Source organism: Eulemur rufifrons, chromosome 7 (assembly GCF_041146395.1).
Source record: "Eulemur rufifrons isolate Redbay chromosome 7, OSU_ERuf_1, whole genome shotgun sequence".
In the NCBI taxonomy this organism is placed as follows: domain Eukaryota; kingdom Metazoa; phylum Chordata; class Mammalia; order Primates; family Lemuridae; genus Eulemur; species Eulemur rufifrons.
In genome coordinates, this window is record NC_090989.1 from 224,900,765 (window position 1) to 224,923,577 (window position 22,813).

General features: G+C 45.1%; 1 protein-coding gene across 1 annotated transcript in view; it reads left to right on the forward strand.

Annotated features, from left to right (window-relative positions):
• DMRT1 (doublesex and mab-3 related transcription factor 1) overlaps window positions 1–15,747 on the forward strand; it is a 102,608-nt gene extending 86,861 nt beyond the window's left edge. Inside the window, exon 5 of the mRNA XM_069474161.1 lies at window positions 14,635–15,747. Coding sequence (XP_069330262.1) covers window positions 14,635–14,789 — 155 coding nt within the window. The 3' untranslated portion in view covers window positions 14,790–15,747. The remainder of the gene's footprint in view (window positions 1–14,634) is intronic.
• Window positions 15,748–22,813: the final 7,066 nt, after the last annotated feature.

A 22,813-nucleotide genomic window follows, 5' to 3' on the forward strand; every position in this document is an offset into this window, starting at 1 on the left:
ATTCCTGTTTCATTTCTCTGGCATCTACCAGCCCCCACTCATTAAAGACAGCAGTTCACTCCTACAGTTCAAGTAAAGAGCACAGTGCTCCCAGCAGTGACTGTTTTCTTTGGTTTCCTTTTGTCCTTCCTTTCTGCCTTTTTATATCACTTGTTACTACAAAAATAATACATGTTTTTTCCCTGTAATTTGATAGTTTGTTTTGACATGGAAGTTTCTGACTGCTTTTGAAATAAATGGACGACCTTGGTTTTAGCATTATAAAAATTTCCCTTGCTTAACTGCCAGGCACATTAATTAGTTAGCTAATGCTAATATTTGTGTCTTTTTCTTTTCTCTCAATTTTATATGCTTCAGTGTTACCACTAGTAATATTTCCTAATGGAAATAATTAAGAGTTCATTTTATTCAGTTTTCTGACAGATACTGAATTAGAATCTTAGAGCCTCATTGAAGCACCTAGACAGTGTGAGAGTTACTGTTAGCAGAAAAATTAATTTATTTTAGTGTATATTCTTCTTTAAATACCCGTCATTTTCTTTTGGGCCAGAAGGACTACATTCTACTTAAGCTCCTGGAAGGCAGAGTTAGGGAAGTTGATTATCAGTTTGAGATCATCTCACTGGTAAATTACTTTGAAGGGCTGTGACTCTCTGTCGTCGGCTGGAGACACAGACCAGGCGTGGACAGTATCTTGCTCACTCGGCAAGAATGTGTGTTTTCTGTACATTATGAAAACCTGATGTAGTAAAAGTGAAACTAGAGGATTTATCCACTTACTAGCAGCGCGTTCTGCATACTGAGTGGTATAGATGACGTTTTAGATACTTGTCCTGCCCCTAAATATGACATCTTTGCAATGTCTAGAATCCTCCTCTTTAAAATGAAAACGTCAGCAGGAGGGGGTTAGCAGCATGAAGCCTGCATGTGCCTCTTGGGTGAATTAGTTTAATTGGATGCTTTTCTTCAAAGAGCTCCAAGCAGCAGTATATTTAGAGAATAGAACTGTTTCTGAATCGGGTTGAGGGGAGGGGTAAGGTGTAATTTGGCAGCGGGGAGATCCTGGGAGTGGACCAGAGGGCAACAGGGTATCCAAGAACAGAAAAGAAGTGCAGAGGCGAGTATGATGGAAAGAACCAGGCAAACACATCATAGAGAAAATGCTTCACCTTCCTCCTGATTTTGTTTCAGGGGTCCCTGGCGTATATTAGAAGCACTTGCCGATTATCTGCTTTCTCATATGGGAAGGGACAGTGAGAGGAGCCGACTAGTGTCAATTGAATGTCTATTTTGAGCCAAGGGGCTTGGTATGCTGTATTTTTAATTACAACAGCCTTTAACATTGCTGTTTTCCTTTAATGGATGAGGAATTGAGGTTCAGAGCTGTTAAATGATTGCCCCGGGTCACCGAGCCAGAATTTGATCCCAGGTGTGTCTGATCACAGGTGTTTTCCTTATGAAAACAGAGCCTTGTTTTATTCACAGCTCTATGCCCGTATCTAGAACAGTGCTGGGCACAGAGCAGTTGCTCAGGAAATACTAAGTAACCAAATTAGCACCACCCTGCCTTCTTCTATGCTTGAGTTGTACCTAGTTCTGGAGATAGATTAAGAAATAAACAGTAGTCATCGTGTTCCAGAGAGTACTCAGCTCCTGAAGAGGCTTCTTCCAACACCTTGAACATGAAATAAAACGTATTCTTAAATTTATACTTTAAAAGTTATGATGCAATCAAAAGGTCAGGCAGCACATAAACTTGAACCGTACAGTTTAAATAACATTTTTTATTCCCAGGAAGCTTGCAGATAACTGTGGAAAGCATTTCCACATGTAAATTGACCACTTTTGAGATGAGCTGAACTTTCTGAAATTAGCAGATTACTTAAGCTTGAAGGCGCTGAGGTTGCCATTTATTATGTGATTGTTCTTCGCCCTGAGCCTCGAGGGCAGCCAATAATGCAGTAAGTGTTGGACTTTCACTCTTGTTTTCAAATTAAAGATTTAATTACAGTCTTCACTGAAGATGAACCAAGTGTGAAAATACCTGATCTACTCAGAATATGGGATCGGGGAGGAGTGTGTGGGTTGGAGTCAGTGTCCGGACATTTAAATACTTTCAACAGTAGCATTGAAGGTGAAATTAATTATATTGTGACCAAATGCTGTCCTGTTAGTCAGAGTCAGTGAAATTTATGTTCTTCTTCTTGATGATTTTTTAGAGCTGAAAGGTTTTTTCATTAGGAAATATTCTGATAGACTATATATAGACTATCTCCAAGATTTTGATGGTGTTGAAAGATACACATCTTTGAAATTTATAGAGACTTACTCTGTGGACTGGCACATGGTCATTTGGTATAAAAGTTTCACATGTGCTTGTGAAGTATGGAGATTTGCTCATTGTTGGGTACAGAGTTCTATATATGTCTGTTGAGTCAAGCTTATTTATTGTGGTGTTCATATCTCCCATCAGTCAATAATAAAAGCAGTCTATCCAAAAACTATCTGATGGTCACAACATTACCCATGTTTTTAAGGTAGTAACTTTAATAAGCCTTATTTATTATGGAGAAAAAAGTGTCTGTATATCCTTTGAGCCTTCTGGCTTCAGGCATTGTGATATTTCTGTTAGCTTCCAGAGTGTAGTTACATCCATCCAAGGATTGAGTTTAGGGGTAGATTCAGGGTGCCTCATGAACTCACAGTCATTGAGAAATGTTCTGTTTCGATTAAATGAGTTTTCTAAATCACTAAAACTTTCTCCTGCAATTGCCAGAGGGCCCTGCCTTCCAACTTTCGATGACAGGCGTGTTTATTAAGTGGGTTCTCTTCTTTCTCACTTGCAGGATGCTGACCCTTTGTGAAGCTTCAGGTTCATTGTCACATCTGTTGTACTCCTCTGCTGCTTCCAGGTGCTTCTGAGTTTTCCTCGCCCCTTCCTTCACGTGGGGCTGGCAGCTGTCACTTCTCTCGTCACAGCTGCCTCTCCATCATTCTTTGTGTGCACACCCATCTAGTGTGCTGGTCATGATTGGTCTAGGAAACACATCAGCTGGATTTGTCCCGTGAGAGTTATCTTTCACTTTATTCATCAACTACTACTTGTTGAGTGCTGGCCACATGTAAGCCTTTTAACTGGTGGCCACCAAAAAGTTTTAAAGATAAATATGGACTGAGTGTGCTGACTCATGCCTGTAGTTCCAGCACTTTGGGAGGCCAAGGTGGGAGGATTGCTTGAGCCCAGGAGTTCAAGACCAACCTCGTCTCAGCAAAAAAATTTTAAAAATTAGCCGGGCATGGTGGCACACACTTGTAATCCCAGCTACTCAGAAGGTTGAGGTAGGAGGATTGCATGAGCCCGGGAGTTTGAGGCTGCAGTGAGCTGTGATCGATCATGCCACTGTACTCCAGCCTGGGCGACAGAGTGAGAGAGAGAGAGAGACCCTGTCTCTAAAAAAAAAAAAAAAAAAAAAAGTAAATATGACTTGGACGCTACCCAGGTCTGTAGGGGAGTAATTAGATCTATAATGGATCAGGGAAGTGATAGTGGCACAAGAAAGGTACAGTACTCTGGGAATTAGAGAAGGGGGCGGTTGTTTCTGCTTAAAAAGATTAGAGGAGGTTGACATTTGAGTTGGATTTTGAGGAAACAGCGGGACCAGCATGAACTTGGTGTCAAAAGCATGGGACTTAGGGGCCTGTGCTGGGATCTAGAGCAGGAGCAAGGGTAGAACTTGACTTAGGTGCAGGGAGAAGTTTGGAATCCGGTTGCTCCTCAAATGCCAGGACAGGAAGCTTGAACCTTTGCAGAAGCCACCAAAGGTGCTTATTTAGGAAAGATGTCAGAGACATGCTTTTGGAAGCATAGCAGCCACCTGGGTAAAGTGAAGCAGAGGGAGAAGGGACCGGATAGGGCACCAGAAGCTAGCAGAGTAGGTGAAAGGTGATGAGGTCCAGGATTTGGATAAGGGTTGGTGGGAGAGGGTAACTGGAAAGGAGGGAAATGCAGAGTTCAAGACAGCAGGACTTAGCAGCTGCTTTGGATATAGGAGGGAGGTGGGGTGGTCTAAGATAATGCCTGAGGCTTGCAGCCTGAGCAGGCTGGTGAAGTGAGTGCACTCAAGACCCAAGAGACAGGGACGGTCAGTTTGTTGTTGGAGAAGATGGTTAGGTTCAGTTTTAGACTCAGTGCGTTTGCACCGCAGGAGGCTCATCCAGGTGGAGATGCCCATTAGATATTCAAAATACAGAAGTAGTGCTCAGTGAGAAGTGGGCAGGAGATATAAATTGTGAATTCATTTGCGAGGAGGTAATATTTAAAGCCTTGCATGACAAGAGAGGACAAGGCCAGCAGCTTGGAGAAAGTCTGTGCTTAGGGTTGGGTTAGAGAAGAGGCTGGGGTGGGGAGAGAGATCGTGGAGAAGGGAGGCACATGGCCAGAGGACTGGGGAGGAGGGAGAGGAGAGAGCACAGGCACATGGGAGGGAAGGAAAGACCAGAGCAGGCCTTGGCTTTGGTGATCAGCAGGTCATGGGTGAGCTCAAGAATACTTTTCTGGAATAAGACAGCAGCCAGTTTGCCAGGCATTATGGATTGCGATGGGCAATGAGACTGACTCGTTAGTTAAATTTGGTGATAACAAAATAAGAGATAGGAGAGTAGGTCAGGATTAGGGGAGAGTGGGAAGAAGGGAAGAAAAAATTGATACAAAAGGATAAAAAAAATAAATCGCACATTTCATACCCATTACAATGGCTATTTTATTATTATTACTTTATTTTTATTTTTTTTGAGACAGAGTCTCCCTCTATTGCCCTGGGTAGAGTGTTGTGGTGTCATCACAGCTCACAGCAACCTCAAACTCCTGGGCTCAAGCAATCCTCCTGCCTTAGCCTCCCAAGGAGCTGGGACTACAGGCATGAACCACATCTGGCTTTTTTTTTTTTTTTTTTTTTTTTTTTTTTAGCAGAGACAGTGTCTCGCTCTTGCTTGGGCTGGTCTCCTGGGTGAGCTCAAGCAATCTTTCTGCCTTGGCCTCCCAGAGTGCTAAGATTACGGGTGTGACCTCACCCAGCCACAATGGCTATTATTTAAAAACAAAAAAACAACAAACACAAAATAACAAGCGTTGCTGAGGATGTGGGGAAGTTGGCACCCCTGAGCACTGTTGGTGGGAGTGTAAAATGGTGCAGCCATTATGAAAAACTGTATGGCAGTTCCTTGAAAAACTTAAACAGAGACCCACCATGTGATCCAGCAGTTCTGCCTCGAGTATATACCCAAAATAATTGAAAGCAGACTCTCTAGATATTTGTACACCCATGTTCACAACATTATTCACAATAGCCAAAAGGTGGATATAACCCAGGTGACCAGTGGATGATGGATAAACAAAATGTGGTATGTCTTTAAAAAGAAGGAAATGCTGGCCCATGCTACAACATGGATGTTAAATGAATAAGTCAGACATAAAAGGACAAATATTGTATGATTCCATTTATATGAGGTACCTAGAATAGTCAAAATCGTAGAGGCAGAGTAGAATGGTGGTTGCCAGGGGCTGCAGGGAGGAGAGGATAGAGAGTTACTGTTTAATGGGTACAGAGTTTTTGTTTTGGACGATGAAAAAGTTCTAGAGGTGGATGGTGGTGATGCTTGCACAATATGAATGTACTTAATGTCACTGAACTCTACACTTAAAAAATGGTTAAAATGGTAAATTTTATGATATGTATATTTTACCACAATAAAAAATGCTAAGAATAAAAAACCCAGAAAACTAAATCCTGAAAGGGAAACCAATTTGTTGACCAATGGAAGGAAGAATTATGTTAAAATTTGTCTCATGCTTTGGAAAACACCTGCCGGTCTTGGTTTCTTTCCTTCAGTTTAGAGCCAAGCGCTGTGACCCAGCACCAGGAGGCCTGTCCAGGAGCTTCTCCCCCAAAGGGACCGTAGGTGGTGGTTCTCAGAAGCCCCTAAAGAAAGGCTGCAGCTAAGTTTGGCTTGAAGTGAGCTGCAGTTGGGGAGAAAAGGGAAAAGCTCTTCTTGAAGGCAAACTAAAATACCTGTCAAAACATGAGCATGAGCTTTCCTCTCCTGAAACAATTAGAAATATCATAAACACTGGAGAGATTGCCCAGAGATTAAACCTCTTTGGGGTTGAGGTCCTTTCTCGAGGGCTAATTGGACAGAAGGCATTTTAAACCACAAAATGTTTTAAGAAATATATATATTAAAATATTTTAGGAATTGGAGACTTATACAAAGTATAGAAATAGTCTTTTGGAAAAATGTACAGTCTATGTCGTTATTTTCTTATTGCTTTCAGACTTTAACGTGAACCTTCCAAAATAGTGTGTGCTTGCTGCTGTAATCTGAACTTACCTTATCCATTCACCATGGCTGTGTTGTATTTAAGTGGTAAATTAATATGTACAACTTTGAATAGGCATGTGTTCTCCTGTCTGGAAATGCCTGCAATTTTCTATCCTGATTGTTTTCAACTGGTATATGTTCTATTTAGATATGTCCTGGTGTTTGCTTCCTTCTTCTGTATTAGAGAAAAAATGTTAATAATCTACTAGTCTTAAATTTCCAGTAATGCTAGTTAGAAAGAAACAGAAGGAAACAGTTGGCATAGTGTGTATGATAAGCCAACACTGAAGATTTGCATCTTACATGTAGCATCCACCAGAAACAGTATTTGCTTTTTGAAGAAGACAGAGTCTCCTGGGTAGTAAAGATAAAATAATTTGCCTCATGCAGTCCTCTACCCAGCTTCTAGCATAGCATTTGGGCCACAATATTTATCTTCAAATTACAAACTGGAAATTCTACTTGAGAAATGGCTTGTGAACTTTCTCCCATATCCACTTAATTGCAAAGTGTCAGGATATTTTTAAATGAAAGACTTCCTAAAAATTATGCAGCTAAAGTTGTACATCTTAAATATACATATTTTGTTGAACAGTTTGTTTTATCAGAGATGATATAAATCCAAAGTGAAGGCTAACTGCAGGCTTGTGGATTAGATGTGAAGCTGAGCTCATTTGGGGCCCTAGGTGGAAGGCAGTGCTCACGTCATTGTGACCAGCTACCCTGGTGGTGGTGGTGACTTCAAAACTTTAATCCTGGGGGGTGGGGGAGGGGATGGGTGTATGCCTACACAATGAGTGCATTGCGCACTGTATGGGGAATGGTAACGCTTGAAGGTGCTGACTCGGGAAGGGGGGGTGGGGAGGGGAGGGATATATACCTACATGATGGGTGCAACGCGAACTATCTGGCAACAGACATGCCTGGAGCTCTGATTTGGGGGGAAAGGCGGTACATGGGCAACGTGTGTAACCTGCAATTCTGTATCCCCCATAACAATAAGATGAAATAAAAAAAAACAACTTTAATCCTTTTTCTTAGACTTATCAAGATGCCATCAAGGTAGGGGTTTCCATCATATCTTACCCTTTAAGGTTGAAGCATCTGTGATTCTTTCTTCTGCAAGGCTTGTTTAAAATTTTTTTACTACAGAATATGTGGACAGAGTAAACCTAGTTTGTAGAATAGCAAGTGTCACAGTTGCTTTATGGGTTTGATTTCTTCTTTACCTGAGAAAAGAGCTTTCCCAGAATCAAGTGACAAGTTTATTCCGGAGACGACTTGTAGAGCAACTTCTTTGCCCAGTCTGCCTTAGTTTCTGAGATAATCACGTGTGTTTGCATATGTAGTTGCATTTGCAATATTTTCAGATGCAGTTGCACATTTGTGACCAACCCAGTCATAGCACATGTACATGGACCTGAGGATTCATTTGCATTGCAGAGTCCCCAAGGAGCATGGTCCTGCATGCTCATTAAAAGCCTGGGTCTTTGGCCCCTGGCATAGGCTGAAGTCCTGGTTTCATCACTTGTCACAGCCTGTGTTTCATGCTGCTTTTCTGTTGGCCTTGGTGCCCAGGCTTTGCATAGCGTCACTGTGCGGTAAATACAGGCGGAATTAAAACACAGTTTAAAATCTGAGCACATTCGGGGATTTTTGAGTGTGTTGTCATTATTTTTTTTTTTTCTCAACCAATGTTTAATAAAAATCCTATTAATTTCTTGATTCTGTCTTACGCAGTGGAGTATAGACACTAACTCACAGTTCTTCCCTAGAGAAGAGTATGTTTATGCCACAGGAGAGAAAATAGAGAAAATAATGACTAACAAGTGTGTTGAGCGTTACAGTTTACAAACTATTTTGTCTGGATCCTCAAAGTAACTTTGTGAGATAAGTAGTGATAATCCTCCTTTTGCAATTCAGGAAATTGAGGCTAAGGGTATTTATTGAGGGGCCAGTGTCTGATGGCAGAGCTCGTGGTCTTTCTTTGACGATTCTCAGGTGGCCATGGTTCCTGGCTAAGGGTTAGCAGCCTAACGGATCCTCCGAAGTGAGAGAAGCTCGGCCTGGAGCAGGACTCCCCTCAGCCCTCCTACCCCGTCAGTGCACTGAGTGTAGTGGGAAAATGATCTCCCAGAAAGGAGCCTCCTTTTCTGACTGCTGCCCCCTCAAGCTCAAGAGACATGAAGCAGGGTGGGGTGGGGAGGATGTAGATGGGGGAAGGGGGGGCAACAAATGCTGGGAAGTGATGCTAGGGACAGGGCTCAGTTCAAACAGTCTCCCATGCTGAGATTCTGTAGTTGCCAGGCCACACGTGTGGGTGACCAAATGGGGAAACTTTGCATTACTCTGGCTCCATGCCTTATGCAGAACAGCCTAAGTGCTCTACTCTGTCCCCATTTTTAGATAAGGAAGCTGAGGCATGGAGGGATTAGGGACTTGTCCAAGGTCTTCAGGCTGTAAGAGACCGAAGGTCTGCTTCCAGAACCCATGCGCCTAACCACTCCGCTTTGTTGCATTTTGACCAAGGGACAGCTCGTACCCCAGTGAGCCGTATTCTGGCAGGGTTCTAAGTGCCCAGTAATTGCAGATTAGGAACTGATGAGCCCCTACTTCTTCTGGGATGTTGAAGCCCATGCTCAGTACTTTCCAGAGTTCCCAACTTTTCAGGACAAGCTTGTGATGAAAAAACCACAGATTCCTCCTTCCTCCAAATACTAGTCTGAAGCAACAGTTTGCTTGATCACTGGATAATACTACTATCTTCTGTATGGCTTATAAAGCTTGACACCTGCTGTTTGGATTTGATTTGACACCAGCCCTCTTTTCACCACCCTCAAAAAAATGAAAAAAAGCAGAGCTTATGTTAACAAAGGACCTGCTCAAGTGAAGAAAAGGTTGTTTTGCCTCTTGCTCCCTTCTGAGAGGGTTTAGAAGAAATGTCAGTGAGAGGAAAGTTCCCGTAACTGGTGGTAACAGTTTGGGGGCAAGGGAGCAGTCAGGAGCATGGCCACCACTGATGGGCAGGAGGTTTTTTGGGAGGTGAGGAGTGCACAGGTGCTTTTAAGGGTGCTGAGCCCCCATCAGGGCAGGGCCATGGACACGTGAATGATTCATCTTTGAGACTCAAGTGATTGTGGTGCCCCCTCTATGAAACAAGCAGGGATTGTGGGGCGCAGCAGCTGCCATGCTGTGGACCAGGAGGGTCTGTCAGCATTGCTGTCGTGGGGCATAGAAAAGGCATGTCTGGCCCTGAGCTGTTCTGCTTGGGTCCCAGGTGGGGTGGGGGCTGAATGTGCCATTGTTCCATTATTATTTTGTGAATTGTGTATCTGTGTGTTATACATGAAATTTAGAAGGAAAGAGGTACTGTTAATGTTGCACAAATATGTACTTTCTAGTCTCAGTTCAGCTGGTTTTTAAAGTCCACTGTTTCCCAGTGCTGGCAAAGGTTGTGATAGTTGAATTAAGGAGGAAGCAGTGGTAATTCACCTGCTTCCACCTACAGGAACTCTCATTTACCACAGATTGGTTCCTTCTCTCTCCCATACATGCAAAGGGCAGGGCTAGCCCCCTTAGAAACTGGTGTTAGATTTTCCAACTGATAATTAAGATACGGTTTAAAGACAGCATAATCCTATGCTCCTCTCCACTCAGGGGGAAAAACACATTTAATTGTTTCAAAGATTATTACTTTTTTAGTGAGTTTATAGTAAATGGGGGGAGATTACTAAAGGGCTATTTTTTCTCAGCTTGTGGTTTCTAATTACATCAGTTACAGCTCAGGCTTCCTCTTAACTAGAGTGCAGGCATGAACTGGAAAAGAATGAGCTAATCCAGGATAGATCAGGTGGAATAAAGATCTCCATTCATATCTTTACCTTTTATCCCTTGTTCTGAGTGCCAGGAATTAATGCTGTTTGAAAGTACAAACTGAACCTGCCAAGCTTCGGACAGCTAAGATAATCCTAATTATTTTAAATGTTAGTGAGAAGGGCAGCAGTCCCACTCTGGAAAAGAGTTCTATTGTAAAACATTAAATATCTGCTAAGTGGTATTGATTGAACATGATTTTATTTCCAAACACTATGGTTATCATGAAGCGGAAGAATTTGTTGTTTAAGAAATTTTCACCAGCTTTTCATGAGACTCTTATTTAACGCCTGCAAACTCTAGGAAACCGAAGAGGCCAGCACTTTTGTCTTCCTTGGCAGTCAGCATCTAGGCGAAGAGTTGCTAACAATTGAAGAATGCCACTTGCATTTTATTTTTAAATGGTTTCTTAGTGGGGGTTTAATAGTATTTAACATATAGAGGAAGAAAAAATTGTTTTCAAGCATGAATATCCTATTTTCTCACATCACTGGAAGAGAATTATTCGTTCCAGTCCATTGACTTCCAACAGATCACTCAAGTTAAAAGTCAGGGGTCTTTGCAATGTCAAAAGATTTAGCACTTAGAGTGGTTTTTGTTTTGTTTTTCAGAGGGATTTTTCTTTTTGGCAGTATATAATATTTTTTCAAAAAGAATACTGACGGTTAGATGGCATCACCAAAATCATCTTAAAGTGTTTTTTTTTTTCCCCTCCTGCATTGGTAAGAATGATTATGTGTAAGGTTTTTGTTTGTTTTTAAATAATAATGAAAGAAAGGCCCTATAGCTGCAGTAGACAAATGGCTTCTTGAGAGAAAACAGATACTAGACTTGCTGGTTCAAACAAGGGTCAGCATTGGAGGTTTACCCACCTTTCATTATAACACAAAAAAAGATCAGATGGGCAAGTTTTCCTTTTTTTCTTTTCCTTACTTTTCGGTCTCTACTTTGGTTTCTAGAAGTCATTTCTTCCATTTCTGTAAATGCTGGAAGGCTATCAGTGATTATAGGGCAGCATAATCCTTAATTGTTTATTGCCTGTGAACGCTTCCTGCCCTCCCTTCCCCCAGCACAGGAGCAGCGCACTGTGCATCCTCACTGATGCAAATAGTGGTGTGTTGAGCATCTCAGGGCCAATTATGCTTTCTTTCTTTGGGGTTATTCCCAAGAGTGGAATTACCAGGTCAGAGAGGCCGAACAGTTTTATGGTTCTTATTACATGTCACTAGATTGCTGTCCAGAAAGATTGAGCCAATTTCTAGTGCTACCAATACTATCTGTTCCCCAGTAGTGCCACAACACTAAGAGTTAGCATTTTTACAGAATGATTAAGAGAAACCTTTGGGGTTGAAATTAGCCTTGTGCAGGACACCTTAGAATCAACTTAGAAAGCAAATAGGATCATTTGGGTTTTTGAATTTTGAATTGGTATAAAATAATTTGCAATGGTCAATTATTACTCTTCTCCCTTCCAAAAGCTTAAGGAAGCTGCATTAAAGTGGAGATGGTACCTTGAGGGGACTGTTTAAGGATGGTAGTAAAATAGATTTTGGACATTAGTCACTAAGAAAAAAAACCACAAAATCTTTTTATGTACTTGGAACTTTTATGAGGTGCTATACAAAATGAGTTAAACAGATACTGTCCCTAACTTCAACAGCCTATTATTCAAAGACAATGCGAAAACTTGGACAAATGTAAAAATAACATTTAAATTTTGAGTGGAGAAACACTTTAAAAAATACAGGTGTTTTTCAAAGCAGGTTGAGTTCATTTGTTTACATCTTCTCTGGAGTGCAGTCATGCGTTAAGTATGCTTCCAGCCTCCCCAGTTGATAGTCAATACAGGTAACCATATTCTGCATGTTTTTGCAGCCCCTAGTCATAAGAATACTTTCCAAGAAAATTCCCACTCTTTCCATTTTCAATTTAGTCCCAAGTTGACAAAATGAGGAGGGGGCATCTCTTAGGTCAGCTGCTAACGGCAGGCAGAAGGCAGGCCCAGGGCTCAGGACTTGTTGGGAGAACACTTAGTATTCCTTTCTAGCCTCTGCATCAGCCTGACAAAGGTCAGTTATTTTGGCTCCTTCAACTCACACAGGCATTGGGAAGGTTGGGTTCAGTGGCCTGTTCCTAAATATGATGCCCAAGGATAGGTTGGTGCAAAGGCCAGAACGTGCCAGAGAGTCAGGCTAACCAGTGCTGCACTGCCCTTGACAACTTCCTATGTAAAATGGGGAAAGGAATTCTCTCAGTGAATGGTTTGAGGGTAAAATACCTTATTAAAGTATGTGGCATACAGGTAGGAGTCAGTAGATGTTTACTGTCTTCCCTATAGCTTCTATACGTAGAAACTTCTGTTACTAGTTTGGGGTGGAGGGTGGGGATAGGGGTAGGCAGATTAATTTACAGACTATTCAGGAAGCTCTTAGATCTCCAGATCTGTTTAGTAACAAGATCTCAGCACAAAATCTACTACTGCCTTTGGAAAATATTTCTCTGTACATGTATATAACAACCAGCTGTGTGTACACAAAATTCATAAATCACCTTGGATATTCAGAGAATTTTAAAGCCATATAACAATACAAATTTAGTAAGAAGCCTTTATGAACTTTAAGATGAAAGCTTCAGATTTCCTAGGTTCCCCGTTTTTTTGGTTACTATATTTATATATTTGCATGTACCTGTTTTTTGGCATCTATAAAGTAATAGTTAATGACTTCCTCTGAATTTTTTTAAAAAAATTTTATTCCCCCCTCTTCTTTTTAAAGCTTACAAACTCCTCTCTTGCTTTTTATTTAAGCTACTAAAGACTAAACAAATACCATCAATACAAAGTAATTGGTTGTCAGGAAATTGCCTAAATTGCTTTTCAAATTTATGCACTTTGTAAGTTTTCACATCATCTCTTTCCTTATTGGATATTGAGGTAGCTATACAAAAGTGTCCATCTGTCCGTCTATCCATATGTCATTGGAGGAAGAGGGCTTTCTGGAATAATTTGGTCCAGTGGAGTGGTTAAAGGTCTGCTTCTTAAATCCCAGCACTGTTCTTTTATTTCTGTGTGGTTCCACTAGCTGCTGCAAACCTTTTCCAAACCCATAACAAGTGTAAATAGTGTTCTCTTGTAAAAAGGTCTCTTTTCAGGATGGTAATATACCTTATTAAATTCCAAACATAATAAGTATTGATGGCAAACACATCAGGACCCAGTACAGCTTCTACTATGATTTAGTTCTCTACAAATGACTTCAGCACTCAGCTCCCAATGCATTTTGCTAATTACATCATAGATTTCCCTATTGATGAACACAAGCTGAATTAACACAGGAGCACTAATGTACCCTTTCACCATTATTGTTGTACAAGAAGCCGTGGCAGATGCTGGCAGTTAGTTACACAAACATTAGTATTAACGATTGGCCATTTGGAATTGGTGACAAACTACTGCCCGGCAGAATCCTGAGGCTGAAACCAATCAGGAAGTTAATGAGGAGAGAAATTACCACTGCAGCTTCCCCTTAATTACATTCACACTAGGCAGGAAGGGAGTTCTGGGGGTGGATCTAAACTTGGCTAAGGTTAAGAAGGTCAGAGACCCTTTTGCTTAAATTTTGTATCTACTGTGGCTTGTAAGGTTGCAAAAATTGTTTAACGCATTATTACTTTTGCATTCTTCATATTTAATGTAGATTTTCCAGTGAAGTTCTATGTTAATAGGTTTCCTTTCAAAAACTTTACCTGACTTCTATTTTCGTGTGGTATAATTCCATGTTTTTACTATTTTTTTTTAAATTCCCTCTTGTTTACTGCATTTTACTTTTTAGAAGTTATGTACGCTGACACGGCCTTCCCCTCGTGTTTGTCCTTCCATAGTCAAGAGAAATAATAGGAAAGTTGATATGCTATCCAACTTCACCTGCTATATATTGAAAAAAGAAAAAAAAAAACTAAGGTTACCTGTCAAATGGTGGAAATAGATGGGTGGAGTCTTGCCTAGGGCTAATTTGTTGGACAAATCACTTGACAAGTTACTTTAGCATCCTTCACATAAAGGGGAGGGACTCAGTGAAGGGTGGAAATAGTTTTCCCAAAGAGGGTGGAGCAAACTTTTTTGTCTTTTTAATGAACATTAAACTGGAACTGGGCTGCCTAGCTTTCTCCTTTAGTTATATAAATATACTGTGCAGAATACTTTTTTTATTCTAAAGAAGCTTGGGGTTGGGGGGGCGGTTTAATGAGTGTCTGTAAAAACACTTTCAACTCAGAATAGAAATGGTGAGTGCCACTTTCTTTGTTGGAACCTAATTGAATCCTGAGCGTAGAAAGACTAGCCACTTATAACGTTCTCTTCTCCCTTTCTCTCCCCCCACTTCCCAGTATTCTCGCCTCCCAGCAGTCAAGATTCTGGCTTGGTTTCCCTCTCGAGCAACTCTCCCATTAGTAACGAGAGCACAAAGGGAGTGCTCGAATGCGAGCCTGCGGCGGAGCCCAGCAGCTTCACGGTCACTCCCGTCATCGAGGAGGACGAGTGAGCGGCGCCCGCTGCGGAGGGCGGTTCACTTGGAAGGCCAGGCTTATTCCATTTTCCACGGGGTTTGTTAATATTTTGGGTTGACTCATGCCGACTTAACTGTTGAAAACGTGTTTGGTTTATACTCCTTAGAGTTTTCGTCCAAAGGCGAAAACACATTTGTAATAGTTTAGGGCCCATGACTACCATCCGCAAGAATTAAGTGCTTTTTCACGGAGTTTAAATAATAGTAGTCCTCATTTTTTTTTTATGACACTGGTTTCATGTAGTTTTTAAGAAATAACAATACACTTAAGTAAAGCCGTATGTGTGCATCTAAATGAGTCATAATTAGATGTTACTTTAGTTTTAAAATGAAATCTTAGGTGCCGTAGGGTTTTTTTTTTAATTAGTATTTTAATAAAACTGCAAAAATATAAATTTAGTCAAGTACCTGACCGGTGAGAAGAAAAGAGCAGGCAAATTAGTGATTTTTAGAAATCTGCATAAGATTAAAGTAAATGGATATGCTGTGTGTGTTACTATGTGTGTAGCCTCACCACAAGCCCTCAGTCCAAAACATGACTGAAATATATTCAGAAAAAAAATTAAAGCCAGCAAGAATTGCTACTTTTCTGTAAAGGGTAATTTGAATACAGTACAATTTAAAGTAACCTCAGTGATGCCGAGTTCCTGGGTGTTGTTTCTTGAATGAGTTTGTCATACACATTCTTTCTACTACAGGAGAAAATGGATGCTATCTAGACTATTTTGTAACGTTAGGTTATAATCTGATTTGGAAATAAGTACATCTTTAAAAGTTACTACAGATTCTTGAGTTCATTATTTTTTTAAAAATTGCTCATGAAGTACTTCCTTATGTAACAGAAGCCATCCTGAAATGAAACTAGTCTTAAAAAAATTCATTGTTCTGCATAGTTGCAGCTGTACCTGAAATAAAAATGTTATTGATGACTGAATTTTCTTGTGTGTATATTTGGTGAGCGGTATTAAACAGGAAAAAAGAAATTACTTGTATTTTCTTCGCTCTGTGCTTTGAAAACATCTATTTGATTTCACCCCCATCTGTTGTAATCAATAACCTGACCATCTTGTTTTTTATTAAATGCACTTACTCTTAATTTCATCCACCAGTGGTTTTAGAGAGAATAATGTGGAGTTACCTATATAGGTTTGACATTATAAATCACTTCTTGGGGCTGAATCGTATAGCGGTATCGATTGATCCTGATATATCACAGAAATTTACTGTCACTTCTGTTTTCAATTAAAGATACAATCAGTCAGATAATGACTTAATTGGATTTTACAGAAGATTGAGTTTTATTGCCCAGTGCTTTACGAGTTTAGTTAAGGAAGATCATTTTATCACACTTGTCAGGCTGCTGCTACTGCAGCCATGTGCCCTTCGGCGGCTGTAGCAGTAGCTATTGTGACGGAGGCGGCGGGAAGATGCGGGGCGCGCGGGGAAGAGAACCGGGCCGCGGAGACACTACCTCCGAGGCATCACTGGTGGCATTCTAGGAATGAAGATCCCTCATTCACCCGCGCGCTCGCAGGGACCCCTGCCCACTGTCCAGGCCTCTCCCCCCGCCCCCCATTTCTTTTGAGTAATTCTGGCTTCTGAAGAACCAAGAGTCTTGCAGCTCCCGTCCCTCAGTAGGTGACCCCACCACACTAATTTTGCCCAGCGGGGTGGGAGGGTTGTTGGAAAAGCAGGGCACGCCCCCTCAACAGGAGAACGCGCTGTCCCAGCACTTGCCCCCTTCAGTGCCCCTGAACTTCTGGAATGCGAGGCAGAGCCGGGGTAGGCGTACCAGCGTCCTCTCAACCTAGATTGAGCGCCCCTTGGGCCCCGGTGCTCCCCGCGGGCGTGGGCTGCGCAGGCCGGGCGCGTCCCGCCGCCTGCGCTCTGGGAACCAGGCTTGTCCAGTGGGTAGCATCCGCCTTTCAAAAAGGCGTATAAGTCCACCTGCCTTGCCTGACGCCAAGTTTGGTGCAGCATCGAGCGGCTTCGCAGAACCCTTGTCAGGGATCAGACTCAGGAAGGGCCACTCCCAGCGGGAGGGAGGGGCCTCAGGACCTCAGCGGGCCCCTCGTAGGGCCGCAGGCTGACTGGAAAATCCCGACTTTTCTCTCCTGTCCAGTTCTCCCCCCCTCCCCCCCCCCCCGCTAGAAGACGCATGTATCTGGGACATTCCTTGCATGCCCAATGCGGTGGAGCAAGGCTCATGTTTTATTTTTGACATACAGGAGGAAGGTGCAAGACAGGCCCGAGGAAGGCCTGGCCCAGGGGTGTTGCGTTAAGAACTTAACACAATTCTGAACACGAGGTAGAGCGCAGACAGTAAATCTTGACGGCTGGACTTTAACTGTCTTTTAATAAACACATTCGAGGGGCGGTCAGTTTCTCAAAGCTCTGTCCCCTTAATCGAGGCCCGTAACAAGGAAGACTGCTTCCTCTCGCAGGCGGGATCCGTGGTGTGTGCACGTGTGGGCGTGTCTGGCGTGGCGTGCGCGCCGGGCGGACTATGCGGGCTGCCGGGACAGCTTTTACTGAGCTTTTGCAGGTGTTCCGCTGCTGTGGCTCGGGGAAACCGAGGCAGGCTCGCCAGGCCGCCTTCTCCTGGACGCTTGGCAAGCTCCCGCCACGCAAGGAGGAGCTGGAGGCAAGGGGAGCGCATGCCTTTCTCCAGGGCCACCGCCAGTTCCAGCAGTGGCTAGGGGCGCGAGTGACCTCCCCTCTTCAGTAGACGCAGCCCTTGGGCGGGACCCCATCCTACAAACAGGCCTCTGGGTTTACACCTCCGCCCTGGGCCCCTGGTTCTCACCCATTAGTGTCCTGCAAACCCCGTGCCACTGAACTGGGGCCCAGGACGACCTTGGCGACACTTGCCTTCTCGCTACAACCATGGTCATACCCGCAATCTGGCCCCCTTCCACTATCCACGCACGGAGACCGCAATCCGGGACAGGGGTGGGAGCCAGACCCACCCAGTCTACACTGCTGTTTCCCTTGCACTTTTAAAAACAAGACTCCTGCCCACACATAAAAGCCGAGCGCCCCCCACCCCGTCTCATTTGAACATTTAGCGCTGAGCTGGTTTCCCACGTTCACATATATTGCATGGCATCTTGACGCTTTAAGAGTCACATTAGCGGTGCCTTTTTAGAATGTGCCACGCGTTACAAAGAAACGCGAAAGGACGCCTGTCGAGGGGCTTTGAGTATTCTTTGACTCCCCTGGCTTGGCCCTATCCGCCCAGCTAGTTAGGTCGTGACTGCCTGCCCGCGCGCCGCCGCCCCCCTGGGAAGTTTGCCCAGGAAGCTGGCGCGGGGCCCTGGTTCTCCCTTCGCCCTCGGCGCACACGCCGAGCGGGCCTGAGACCTGCAGCCTGCTCGGCCCTGCGCCTTTGAGACCGGCCGCTGCCAACGACTATGCGACTCTCGCCTAAAGACGCCTCCTTACCCTCCCCCTCCGGCTGACCAGCCTCCTCACGGAAGCGCGGACGGTCTTTACTAAGCCACTTGATTCATTAGTTCTTCCCCCTCACCCGCATCCCGCCCCCACGGCCCAGGCGACCAGCAAACTTTTTGTACAGTTCAAAGCCGCGGCCGAGACGACTGGGGTGGGCGGGGCGTATCGGGTGGGCGGGGCCCCGAGCACTCCGGAAGTCGTCCTGCCCCAAGGTTCTTGAGCTGAGAAAGAGACGCGAGTGTCTCGGCCTGCATTCTTCCGGGGTGGGACGCCCCTCAAGCCCCCCACCCCAAATCTCGTAGCTCCTCGGCCTTGCGGTGTAGCTCTCCCGCCTCGGTGTGGCCTCCTGGCGTCGAGTTCGCACCCACTTTCCCCGGGGTGCTGGTAGCGCCCCTTTTCGGCGCCATTTCCCCAATTATTCCTGAACCCCTGAAACCGAACGGGGATTTCTTTGCCTGAAGCGCGCACAACCTCCCGCTTCCCTCGCGGCGGGGCTTTGTCCAAGGACTGCCGAGGAGAAAGAGGAAGGCGGGAGAGAGTGTTCTGGAAAAGTGGCTTGTCCTAGGAAGAAGTGCTCCAGCGCCCGAAGAGCGAACACGCTTGGGAAAAGAAACTTTCTTTACCTGTCCCTTGAATGTTGCTAAAATTACCTAAAATGATTTCCTCAGCCGTTTTTGTTTTAAAGTCGCAGGAGAGAGTATCTTAAAATTTAAAATCAGCGCTGCTCATTTTACCTTGGAGACGTGTTTTTTCCTTTTCTTTTGCTCGGACGGCAGACAGGGTCTGCGACCCTCTCCCTTCCAAACGCTGTGGGGACACGACGGCGCCCTCAGCCCGCCCCACGCCCTCCTGCTCCCGGTAGGGTGTGTCTGGCCCGAGCGGACCGGCCGGCCGAGACGGCGGGAGCTCCCTGCGGGCCCGGGGTCGAAGCGGGGAGTGAAGGGCTGCGCTCGGGGCCTCCCGGGGCCGCAGCCCAGCGGGGAAGCGCCCCGAGAGGAGACGCGCGCTTTCCCAGTTCCTTCGAAACTGCGGGGCTGAGGTCGCCGCTCGGTAGGCCCCTGGGGTGAAACGATGAAGCCATAATGTAGCGCACCCTCGTCCCACAAAAGGTGGGAGTGGACGCGGTTTTGTGTCTCAGCTGGGCCTGAGGAATCTGCAGGGGCGGGGAGTGCTGGGTCCCAGGCGTGATCTGCTGGTTTCGAAAGTTCGAGAACATGAAGAATGGAGCAGCGTCTGTACGGTCTGCAAAGGGCCAGCGGGGTCACAGGCTGTTTTGCTCCCCGGTTTTCTCCAAAAGGCCTCTGCCCTTATGGAGCTGGAGTAGGCTTCCCCCTGCGACCCGTCTCCTTCCCTTCCAAAATGGTGTGGGGATATGATCATTCAGGACCTTCCTTCTGTTCACTGGTGTCCCCGGGTCCGCTCTACGCGGGTTCAGTTGCACCCACGCCCACCCGGGCCTCACGCGGCCTCTGCCCTCCACCTCGCGCCCCAGAAGGCGGCTTCGGGGATCCTATGGGGGTATGCACGAGTCTGTCCCCAACCAACTGGAGAACAAGGACATTATTGCCAACTCAAATCGATTGCTGGTTTCCCCACCGCTATGCTAGACATACCCCCCGCCCGTTTCAATTTGAGCTGAAGTTCCTGCTGAGAAATTCAGACACAGGGAGAGGGGACACGTTGTAATGCCTTTATAGAGGTTTCTGCACGCCCTGCCTCTCAGCGTTTGCCCATGCCGACGTCACCGTGGTCACGATTAAAACAGCAAAATAGGAACCCTGACTTTCCACGAGAATCCAGCAAAGCAGAAAATTTCCTGTGTTATAACCCGGGACAGTATGAAACTGTACTCTTGATTAAGCGTTGGCTGGGATGAGGAGCAGCTACCCGGACTTTTAAGAGTTGGGGTCAGAACATCCTTTCTCAGCAAGGGCACCTGCATTCTGAGCTTTTAGATATACACACACCCTGCGATTTTATGTGTGCCGAGAAAGAACCATATACACACATTATTTTTCAACCTTTCACTATTATCTGCCACAATTCTACTCAGTTATTGTGGTTTGAAAACACACACACCCCACCCAGAGGCGAGCACGAGTGGATCTAGTTTAGTGAGGTTACATTTAATTGTAATCCTCCCCCCTCCCTTTCCGATTTCTTTGATGATTTTTCCCATAAGTGTATAAACTGACGGGACTTAGTAGAAGCAGGCTGCTCCTCCTAAATGTGATTCGGACCATATGCTTTCTACATTCATTCCCGCTCCGGCTTTTCTTCTCCGCACTAACTGCTAACACGTTATAGTCACCTTGAAATTTCCTCTGCTATTTTCCAATTAAAAGCTTAATAGCCCTGGAAACGGAGTTCATGTGGTGAAGTTTACCATAGCCCCTTGTTCTGAAAGGCTTTCTGCTGGGATCCCATTATGTGCTTGAATAAACCCTTTCTGCAAACAGAAATGGGACTCGGGGTTGTCAGGTGTTGGGTTACAATAGACTTTGAGGCAGGGGACATTTTACCAACATAAATACAAACCTGTCCCTATAGGGAGATGTTGTCAAATACTGGGATATGGAAAACATTCCCATCAAATATGAGAAAAGGATTACTGCGCTATATCAAATGAGTATTTAGATCTCAGCCCCCGATGTGCACCGGAGTGAAACGGGGCCCCCGGGACCAAATAATGCCAGACTGTTTGAGTGGCAACGAGATAGGGTGGCTAGGTGACCCAGGGAGGAAAGGGGGTCGCCTTGGTAGTGAGAACGCCCCTACAAGCCTGGTACAGAGCCATGCTGCTTTCCTTTTAAATTTTTCTTTATTCTCAAATTCCTTACACTGCCCCGTTTCGCTGACCATTTGGAGAAATTGTAAGAAATTTGGCTTTGAAAAAAGTCCTTCGTCCCGCGTTCCAAGAGACCCTGAGATTTCAGCGCGAAAATTCCCAAATACGGTGTCATTCTAGGCCCTCTATATATCTCTCATCACGTGAAGGGACTCGCTGCCAGCTCCCCACTTCTCAGCCTCCGGCCCACTGGGCTACAAATGACCGCGTCTCGTCCTGAGAGCTTACGAAATTCCTTGCAGTTGTAGTGTTTTAGGGCTGTTTTCCTGAAGGCTGGAAGGAGAGGCGGGATTAAGGTGGTGGAGGAAGGGGCAAGGCCAAGGGGTCCGCACCCGACGTGGCTTTAAAGGAAGGCCTCCCAGGGCCAGTACTCGCGTGCAAGGGCTTCCTGCCCACGCCCACCAGGTTAGCCTCCCACGATCCCCAACTCCCAGACGTGTATGAAACCGAATGGCTAAGGGCTTCAGGGGAAACGCACACAACCGCGATTCCTTTTTAACCCTCCTCCCCTCCGTGAATCAAGGGTAGGCTGCTTGAACGCCTAGTGCCGCTTTACTTGAATTCACAACAAACACAGAGGGACGTTTTCGGGTTGCTTCCTTTCTTCCAGGACCCTGCAGAGAAAACTGGCCTCCCCAGGAGACAAGGGTCTCTGTGCCCTGGAAGTGTCGGGCATAGCAGCTCTCATCTAACATTCGACTAGCCCACATCACCAGGGGATGAGCTTAGTGTACGCTCTCGGGAGAATACGGACCGACGGCTCTGGGATTGCCACCTCCCTCCCTCTCACAGAGCTACTGTGCTGCCCTGCTCCGATTGTATCCACTTGTTTTTGAGTTTTTGTTTGTTTGCTGATGGGGGGAGGGGTGTTAGCCGTCCCCGTGCATTTGTAGTGTAGTTTACATTCCAAAGCCGGAGATTGCAAACACGCAAATAATGGTGTGGGTAACCTGCGGCCTCAAGGCCTCATGTGGTCCTCCAGATCCCCAAGTGCGGCCCCTCCACCGAATCCAAACTTCACAGAACAAATCCTAAAATTTGAATTCGGTAAAAAAGCCTCACTCAAAGACCCAGAAGGCCACATGTGGTTCCAAGGCTACAGGTTCCCCACCCCTCCGTCCCGTCTATGGGTGGCGTCTACGGGGTAACAGGGGGAAAGTGGCCCCATTCCTTATCCATAACTAACAGCACGCGAGGATTTGAACTGGGGGACTCGAGACATCCGTTTGCCTCCAATGCCTGCTAGGAGAGAGGGGCGATGATATCTGTTGGGGCGCTAATGTGGCTTCTGAGTTCGCTTTCTTTAAAGTTTAGACCCACCGCTCAAGCAAATCCTCTACGGGAGCACTTCCCTGGCCTTTCAGACCGTTTTTTATTAAAACATAGGAGGAAGATAGAAAAATAAAAATTAGCCTGTAAAATGAGTTGTCATCCTTGGGTCAGCAGGTTTTCAGAAACATTCATTTTCTTCTACAGCAACAAAAGATAAAAAATACGTCGCAAAAGAAAATCAAGAAAAGCGCCAAAATTTTCCCGAATCAACATCACTCCCATCCCCCACTCCCAACCGAGTCCCGGGTGCCGGTAGGGTCGGGGGTTCTCAGAGAGCCGAGTTTCTGCGGCCAATTGTCAGGATAAAAGCGGCCTTGGGCTCGGTGCGGCCAGATCAGGCCTGGAGGGAGGGGAAGAGAGCGGAGGG